At 49.0% G+C, this 9399-nt stretch overlaps 1 protein-coding gene across 1 annotated transcript in view; it reads right to left on the bottom strand.

Moving 5' to 3' along the window:
• Positions 1-974: 974 nt before the first annotated feature.
• Positions 975-9399, bottom strand: part of megf10 (multiple EGF-like-domains 10) — a gene marked incomplete at its 5' end in the record, with an annotated part of 11254 nt that continues 2829 nt past the window's right edge. Inside the window, 16 exons of the mRNA XM_079363807.1 lie at positions 975-1766; positions 1983-2192; positions 2295-2339; positions 2451-2574; positions 3138-3253; positions 3337-3561; positions 3636-3764; positions 4252-4380; positions 4519-4647; positions 5242-5370; positions 5547-5681; positions 6333-6479; positions 6834-7100; positions 7194-7314; positions 8119-8293; positions 9022-9234. Coding sequence (XP_079219933.1) covers positions 1600-1766; positions 1983-2192; positions 2295-2339; positions 2451-2574; positions 3138-3253; positions 3337-3561; positions 3636-3764; positions 4252-4380; positions 4519-4647; positions 5242-5370; positions 5547-5681; positions 6333-6479; positions 6834-7100; positions 7194-7314; positions 8119-8293; positions 9022-9234 — 2461 coding nt within the window. The 3' untranslated portion in view covers positions 975-1599. The remainder of the gene's footprint in view (positions 1767-1982; positions 2193-2294; positions 2340-2450; positions 2575-3137; positions 3254-3336; positions 3562-3635; positions 3765-4251; positions 4381-4518; positions 4648-5241; positions 5371-5546; positions 5682-6332; positions 6480-6833; positions 7101-7193; positions 7315-8118; positions 8294-9021; positions 9235-9399) is intronic.

Here is a 9399-nt window from a genome sequence, read left to right as displayed (position 1 = left end):
TTATCTCTCTGTTTTCAAACACAGCTGTTCTGTGTCCATGAGGTCACATGTACAGATTTTACATCATGCCAATGAAAAAGTAGAAAAGCCATGATTCATCACACGCTAATGAACAGAGCGGAGAAACAACGTAAACAAATTGATGGTAAAAGAAGACTGAACTGAAACGTTGAGGAATGATGGATTTTGGTTGAATTTCTTCTTCATGTAAAGATTGGATTGTTTGGGGGGGCGGCGGCCCCAGGAGGCCCCAGGAGGCCCCAGGAGGCCTGGTCCCGGCTCTCGAGTAGGCGGAGCTTCCCCAGTCTTCAGCGAGGTGTTTGGAGAAATCCTTCCTGCTCAGTCTCCTTAAATGCTCTTTTATAAAACGTCTTGATAACACTTGATATGAATCGGCGCCGCACAAATAATGATTGATTGAAAGAAACGACCTCAAATCAAAAAATGGAACTTTCCAGAAATAATCTCTGAACCTCTGGGGTCAAAGATGAGCAGGAGCTAAGAGGAACCTTTGGTCAACATAAATACTAACGAGCAGCGCGAGGAAGACAACGTGATCCGCAGCTCCACTCTCCGACTCGTCCTCCGCAGACGAGCCTGTTTCTAACCCAAGACAGATTCTGATTGGTGCTGGAGCATCAGAGAGGCTGCGGTCTGTTCTACAGACTGTCTGCACGCCACCTCTACAGACTGTCTGCACGCCACCTCTACAGACTGTCTGCACGCCACCTCTACAGACTGTCTGCACGCCACCTCTACAGACTGTCTGCACGCCACCTCTACAGACTGTCCGCACGCCACCTCTACAGACTGTCTGCACGCCACCTCTACCGTCTCTACAGACTGTCTGCACGCCACCTCTACAGACTGTCTGCACGCCACCTCTACAGACTGTCTGCACGCCATCTCTACAGACTGTCTGCACGCCACCTCTACAGACTGTCTGCACGCCACCTCTACCGTCTCTACAGGCTGTCTGCACGCCACCTCTACCGTCTCTACAGACTGTCTGCACGCCACCTCTACCGTCTCTACAGGCTGTCTGCACGCCACCTCTACCGTCTCTACAGACTGTCTGCACGCCACCTCTACAGACTGTCTGCACGCCACCTCTACAGACTGTCTGCACGCCACCTCTACAGACTGTCTGCACGCCACGTCTACAGACTGTCTGCACGCCACGTCTACAGACTGTCTGCACGCCACCTCTACCGTCTCTACAGACTGTCTGCACGCCACCTCTAAGAGTAAAAGAGTTGATGGCGGCGGCTCAGAGCAGAAGGATCGTGGTCTCCTCGCCATCGGCCCCGGACGGTTATCAGAATATGAGGAGGATCTGATCTCAGGCTGTTTCTTGTTCTGTCATCAGAAAACACGGACGGCTGCGTGACCGTTACTCTCAGACACGTGGAACGACCTTCAAAGACTTCATCGCAGTTTACAAACGCCAATAATAAAAAAAAAACATTAAGAAAAAGACAACAGGCTCCGACGCCCGCTGTGTTCTGAAAGCAGTCAGGAAACATAAACACAGAGATAAAGTCAGAAAGTGTGAGGACGAGTGTGTGTGTTCAAGCGTCCACGCTGTGAGTCTGTGAGTCAGTCGCTGTCCGCCTCCCGCAGCTCCGACGACGGACTCTCTCTGGACGGCAGGATGTCGTAGTGACTCGGGATGTGGCTGTTCTTTGGAAGATCGTACGGATCCTGGCCGAACGCTCCGAGGCCGCCGCAGTCTCCGTCCGTCAGGATGCTGCTCACCGTCGGCTCTGGAATCAAACACACAACAGTTTGACCTTGAAGTGAGACCCGTCTCCCCCGACGACAGAGTCACAAAGTCGAGCCGGATCCGTCTGATTTCTCCTGTCGTGGACTGACGGTCTCCTCGAGTCAGCGTTGACCTTGTGATGTCATAAAGTCATGATGACATCACACCGTCTCTGCTCTCTTCTCACAGTAAGAAACAGAAAGTTCGAGCTCCTCACCGGCTTCGTAGACGTTCCTGTTGTTGGGCGGGCTGCTGTTGCTGATTTCGGCGTACGGAGAATCTCGTCTGGCCGGCGACTTCATCTCCACGTAGCCGCACTCTGTGTTTTTGTTCACCAGCAGCGGGGGGTCCTTGATGGTGGCGTACGGGTTTTCAGAGCTGTTCAGGGAGCAGGAGCTGGCGTGATACGGCGTGCCCTTCACCAGGTCTAAAATCACACGGAGGAGACGGAGGAGAGGGAGTGAGCGAGGAGCGGCGGGGTTCAACTGAAACCATCAGACATTTAATAAAGACGCTCTGGGACATTTACCCCGTAAAGATTTGCCCGTGTATCTCCTGTCGATTCCATACGCTCCTGTGACGGGGAAAAGGAAACGTTAAAGAACCTTTTCCTGCCTTTAAGAAGTGACAAACACGGCAGACTGCATGATGAATAGTTCGTGCAGAAGTTAAAACCACGTCTCACCCAGCTCATTGAAGCAGTCTCCTTGTTTCCAGTCTGCAGGCAGCGTCCCCGTGTGGTCGGCCAGAGGTCCTCGCTTCCTCTGATCCGCGTTCTTTAAGGTCACAAACAGCGCGTTGTTGTTCGCCTGAGCAGTTCAAGACAACGGGACAGACCATGAATTAAAACAACACATACATCTGTTTTGTTTCAACTTCAGAGAGAAGTTTAATTTAAAAAAAAAATAAAAAATAAAAAATAAGTTCAATTAAAAAAATATTAAAAAATAAAAATAAAAATAAAATAAATAAACAAAAATAAAAATAAACAAAAATAAATAAAATAAACAATAAATAAAGTTTAATATAAATAAATAAAAAAATAAAATAAAATAAATACAAATAAATATATATATATAAATAAATGAATGAATAAATAAACAAGTTTAATAAAAAAACAGGTTTAATGACAGGAACATGCTGCAAAAGATAACTGTTTTGAATAAACCTTAAATAAACAAGAAAGCACAACAGAGACGCCCCAGTCCTGCAGGGGGCAAAAAGGGCTTTAGTGGATCGGACAGTGGATCGAATAGGGAAGGGGGGGGTGGCTGGACTTTTCCAGGACAAACTGAGTGGATCATGGATGTTGTTTTAGTTTTCTTCAGTACAGTCCAGCTGTTGTTTGGTTTGTTCCCACCCCCCCGCCTACCTTCCCATGCAGCCCGTTGTTCACGTGTTGGGGGCCGATGCGCTGCGTCAGGGTGTGGTAGCTCGGGTTGGAGAAGTAGTTACTGGGGTGAGTCTCGCACGTTGGAGGGTGAGCTTCTGCAGAACGAGCGACATCGACAATCAGGTCACTTCAGAATGGTTTCTATGGTTACAGTTTAGGTGCTCAGCCCGTCGTGTACCTGTGATGGTGTAATCTGCCGTGACCCTCATGGCGGGCGTGTAGGTGACGGCTGGCATGGCGGGCTCTTTGCCCTTCTGCTTCTTCCTATAGACGATGAAGAGGAGGAGGAGGAAGAGCACCAGCAGCACCAGCACGATGATCCCTGCGATGGCTCCGATCTGATACGAGTCCACCTGCATGGCTGCGCTCGTCAGGCTGTTCAGACTGCCCACCACCACCACGCCTGCTGCACACACGGCCAGCCGTTAAAGAGCTGCACACATTCAAAGAAGTCGTCTCAGAAGGTCGTGTCCTCACCCTGGTCGCAGCGAGCGCCCTTCCAGCCCGGGTTACAGTAACAGGTCCCAGTCATGTGATCACAGGTGGAGTTATTCAGACAGTCACACACCTGGCGGCAGCCGTAACCATAGGAACCAGGAGGACACTCTGGCAACAAAGGAGGGATTTCTTACAATTAACTTTATTTAAAAATTTACAACAAAAAAAAAGTAAGATTATAAAATGTTTGTCTTTGAAAACTTTCTGAAGTTTAAACTATGAAAGAATAAAGAAGTGAATTCAAATATTAAAGAGACGAGAGGAAGGAAATAAAGATGGCAAGAGAAACAGCAAGATTACAAGGAAGGAAGGAAACAAGGAAGGAAGGAAACAAGGAAGGAAGGACAGACCAAAGGAAGGAAGGAAGGAAGGAAGGAAGGAAACAAGAAGGGAAAAAGAAGAAGGAAGGAAGGACAGACCAAAGGAAGGAAGGAAACAAGGAAGGAAGGAAACAAGAAGGGAAAAAGAAGAAGGAAGGAAGTAAAGAAGGAATCAAGGAAGAAAAGAGAAGGAAAGAAGGGGGAAGGAGGGAACAGATAGAAAATGGACGGAAGGAAAGAAAGAGAAGAAGGAAGCTTTTTGTGTCGTTTCCTACTCTGTTCACAGTGTCGTCCCATGAAACCTGTCCGACAGGTGCACTGTCCCAAGATGTGATCGCAGTCGGCTCCGTTCCTGCACTGACAGGTCTGAGAGCAGTCTTTTCCAAAGAAGCCCAACGGACATCCTGCAGGGGGCGCAACACAGGTCACATGACACACCTTCAAAGAGCTTTGTTCCTGACAGCAAATATTACATGTTCAACAATAACATAATGAAGTTTGTGATAAATGTGTGTGTGTGTGTGTGTGTGTGAGACACTGACGCTGTGTGCAGTACAGGCCGGTCCATCCTGGTGTGCATTTGCACTCTCCGTCGTAAGCGCTGCAGTATGCTCCGTTGTGACAGTTACACGTGTGGATGCAGTTTGGACCCCACTGACCGGGCGGACACGCTGCAGCACAGAAACAACACGTTACTATAATCAGTTACAGCTCAGCGTCCTTAAAGGTCACATGCTCTGCTAAATACTAACATCTGTCTCCAAACCCCCCAATGATGAGAAAAGTCCATCCTCTCCGTCTCCTGCCTGCTCCACTTTTTAGAAAATGTGTGCTCAAACAGGCCGTTTGGAGATGTTCCCTTCATGACATCACAAAGGGCAGTAGCCCCTCCCCCAGGTGGGTGACACTCCCACAGCTAGGTGTTTGTTCTGCCCTCTGAGTCTGCCTTCTCACCGTAAACAATAGGACATGGAGCGAGAAAGCAGCGAGTACACCCGAGCCCTTCCAGAGAGGGGGCGTGGTCAGACACAGCTCATTTACATATTTAAAGCTACAGACACAGAAACAGCCTGTTCTGAGCAGGGCTGAAATAGAGGGGTTTATAGACATGATCAAATACAGGATCAGAGTGGATTTACAACAACACACTTCACACACATGTTGAAGAGGAGCGAGAACACTGATTTCACCTGAAGAGGAGGAGATCATGTGACCTTTAATATCTTTATAATGAATAGAAAATTGTATTTCTGATTAGAACTCACGCTGGGAGCAGTCGCTGCCAATCCAGCCGGGGTAACACTGACACGAGCCGTCGATGGGGTTACATGTGCCGTTGTTGGTGCAGGTGCAGCTCCAGGCGCAGTTTTTACCAAAGCGACCACTTGGACACACTGCACACGGAACATAAACACAAATTACACACGAGTCAATATGTATTCTCAGAGCTACGTCAGACAGCATGCATGGAAGTACCGGATTGTTATAACTCCAAGATCTTTTCGTCGAGAAGCTGTCACCCTCTTACAGTAATATGCAGAAACTCTGTATGTGCCGCAAGGTTACTCACCCTCGTTGCACAGCGCCCCCTTGAATCCAGGCAGACAGTCACACTGTCCAGAGACGTGGTGACACGGTCCATTACTGTGGACACACTGAGGACACGTCTGACTGCAGCGGTGACCAAAGTAACCTGGAGAGCAGACTGCAGGAAACCAAAAGAGACACAGAGTTAATTTCACCTTCTTTAAAGATGAGTTGACAACGTCTGTGTGTTGATGCTGCAGCTGTGTGTGTGTTCATGTTGCAGCTGTGTCTCTGTGTTTATGCTGCAGCTGTGTGTGTGTGTGTTCATGTTGCAGCTGTGTCTCTGTGTTCATGCTGCAGCTGTGTGTTCATGTTGCAGCTGTGTGTGTGTGTTCATGTTGCAGCTGTGTGTTCATGTTGCAGCTGTGTCTCTGTGTTCATGCTGCAGCTGTGTGTTCATGTTGCAGCTGTGTGTTCATGTTGCAGCTGTGTGTTCATGTTGCAGCTGTGTGTTCATGTTGCAGCTGTGTGTTCATGTTGCAGCTGTGTGCGTGTGTTCATGTTGCAGCTGTGTGTGTGTTCATTTTGTAGCTGTGTGTGTGTGTGTTCATGTTGCAGCTGTGTGTGTTCATGCTGTATGTGTGTGTTCATGTTGCAGCAGTGTGTGTGTGTGTGTAAATGCTGCAGCAGTGTGTGTGTTCATGCTGCAGCTGTGTGTGTTCATGCTGTAGCTGTGGGTGTGTGTGTTCATGTTGCAGATATGTGTGTGTGTGTGTTCATGCTGCAGCAGTGTGTGATGATGTCGTGTGTCATGTGACGAAGGACTCACTCCTCTGACAGGTGGTTCCTCTGAATCCCGGAGCGCACTCACAGGTTCCCTCGTCTGGAGAACACGACGCTCCGTTCTTACAGTTACAGGGGAGAGAGCAGTTTGGCCCCCAGCGGCCCTCTGCACACACACTGTCACAGTGGATACCTAAACACACACACACACACACATTAAAGGATCCAAAAGGTCAAATCTCCAACGTAAGCGACAATTTTGTGGAAGGTCCTAAAATGTTCATGTTCGATCAGATTTGTGCGTCTTTCACTCATTTCTTGTTTAAAAAAATAAAAATAAAAAACAGACAGACGAGACATGAAGCATGAGAAAGCAGATTCATGAGGACTTCCCACCATGCCGCTGTGTGTTTGGGATTTATTGCTGTGGTGGTGATAAAGACGCTTGAAAGTCTGAAAAAGCATTTGTATGTTTTTATAACAAGAATATTTTTTATACTGGAACAATAATTAAAGGAACATTTAGATCTCTGTGTGTCAGTCTCACCGGTCCATCCGGCCAGACACCTGCAGTGACCGCTGGAGTGATGGCAGCCGTCAGCGTGACTGCAGTCACAGCGTTCTCTGCAGTCCAGCCCGTACGTCCCGTCCTGGCAGTGCAGCTCACACCTGTCCCCCCTCCAGCCTGCAGCACAGGTACACCGACCGTCCAGAGCGTTACAGGCTCCTCCGTTCCCACACAGACAGGTGAGGTTGCAGCCCAGACCCCAGGTACCGCTCGGACAGTTGATGGAGCAGTCCACGCCGTGCCAACCTGAAACAACATATCGACACAGGGCAACGAAATTAAGATTTAATTTTAGAGAGAGGATGGCGGATGGAGTCCTCCTCCTCCTCCTCAGCTCACCTGGTCTACAGGAGCAGGATCCGTCCACAGGTGAGCACTGGGCTCTGTTCTTACAGTCACAGGTGGAGGAGCATTTGACGCCGTAAGTTCCTGCGGGACATGGGACCGAACAGTTGGGACCCTGAAGGCAACACGGGGGGGGAGAGCGAGAGAGGAGAGGGAGGCGGGTGAAACGAGGTTTTTTTTGAAGGATGAAATCTGTTATTGAAGACGCTTCATCTCAGTTCCCACAGAGTTCAGAAGTTTCCCTGAGAATAAAATCTTCTGTGAGGTCGTTAAATCTTTGAAACAGATAACGCTCGAATGCAAACACTGAGGTCTTGTTCTCTCGGCGTGTCATCGTCGTACTCTGAGGATGTTTCATTGTGCACATGTGGCTGTGTGACGCTCTCGCTGCACTGATGAGTCACAGTCGACCCCTCGTAAAGGTTAAAACCTCCGCTGTGACATTCACGCAGCTCTGTGCATCGCTATCTCACCTCCTCTGTCTCTTTAACCCCATCTGAAATAAAAACTGGAACATGTAAAGAATTTACGAGCGTGCAGACGCTCAGAGATCTTAATCAGTCAAATCCAGTTTAAAAACACGATAAATAAAAACGATATTAGAAGAACTGAGGGAAGTATGATGATATACAGATGTAGGGGCAAGCAATCTGATTGGACTAGAGGCATCACTGGGACTTTTCACATTGTGTATCCCTCCTCGTCAGCATGCAGGAGCTCAATGTGAGTGAACATTAACTTTCACAGTCTGACGTTTCTTCACTAACATCACAATAGAGAGAGAGAGTTACACATTCAGCTGGAGATTCTGTTTCCCTGTTTTATTGCAGTTTCACCAGCGGCCACTAGATGCTGCTAAAGAGCTGTGATTAAATGATACTGAGTGATCCTGCTCTGTGTTGATGTCTGCTGAGCTCACCGTGAATCCCGGAGCACAGATACACTCTCCGCTCACGCTGTGGCAGTCGGCTCCGTTCTGACACCGACACACCTGCTGACACGACTCGCCGTAAAACCCCGGCGTGCACGTCTCGTTGCAGTAGAGGCCAGACCAGCCCGGCTCACACGTGCACTCTCCTGACATGGGGTGGCAGCTGGAGACGAGAACACAAACACACAGAGAGCATGCAGCTCCATTATTGATGCTGAACCTTCAGGCCGCTGATCTGCTTGTTATTTATTACTTTGTCGTGACCTCTCATCATGCTCGTTATTGGAAACAGTAAGAAAAGGTGTTGGGAGGAAAACAAGAGGATGCTTTTGTTGGAATAAAGGATCTTTGATTGTCATTCTATAATCCCCTCCTTTAGGCCCCGTCACTAATGAGGCCAGAACAAAGACCGACTGTGTGAGAATCAAGTTTCTGCATCTCACATCACAGTTACTATTCAATTCAATTCAAAAAAACTTTATTCGTCCCCGGGAGGCAAACACACAAAGAGGACAATCAACAAACGGAGTCAGACTGAACATGACACTGTGTTCTCGCACGACAAGTAAGAGGCCGAAAAATCCCCAATCAGAGAGTAAAAGTGTGTGTGTGTGTGTGTGTGTGTGTGTGGACGGTTTAGAGACAGCACGCTCCATCATGTCCGTCTCTCCTGCACTGTGAGGAGAGTCTGCAGGCTCAGTGACGGTTTGAGTGACAGCTGCTCCACCTGACACAGAGCTCACATTGAGCGCGCTCAGACAGCTGCTCTCTGCGGCGACACATGCACATACAGCTGTGCTACGCTAACCGCTAACCGAACACTGAGCCACACACTCGATCATCACGTCTGTAGCTGTGTAGAAGCTGTGTGCCGGGTGTGTCGGTGCGTACCTGCGTGTGTTGTGGGCGTAGCAGGGACACTTCCTGTCACAGCGCAGGCCGTAGCGTCCCTCCGCACACAGTCGGACGTCACACACCTCGCCGGTGTAACCCGGCTCACACAGACACATCCCGTTGGTGTGGTAACACTTTGCGTTGTTCTGACAGCGACATGTGTGAGCGCAGCCGGCGCCGTAAGTACCGACGGGACACTGGTCCTGACACCTGATGAGAGAGAGAGAGAGAGAGAGAGAGGGAGAGAGAGAGAGAGAGAGAGAGAGAGAGAGAGAGAGAGGGAGAGGGGGAGAGGGGGAGAGGGGGAGACAGAGAGACAGAGAGACAGAGAGAGAGACAGAGAGACAGAGAGAGAGAGAGACAGAGAGACAGAGA

This window comes from Symphodus melops, assembly GCF_947650265.1.
Source record: "Symphodus melops genome assembly, chromosome: 16".
In the NCBI taxonomy this organism is placed as follows: domain Eukaryota; kingdom Metazoa; phylum Chordata; class Actinopteri; order Labriformes; family Labridae; genus Symphodus; species Symphodus melops.
This window is presented reverse-complemented; position numbering and strand designations above follow the sequence as displayed.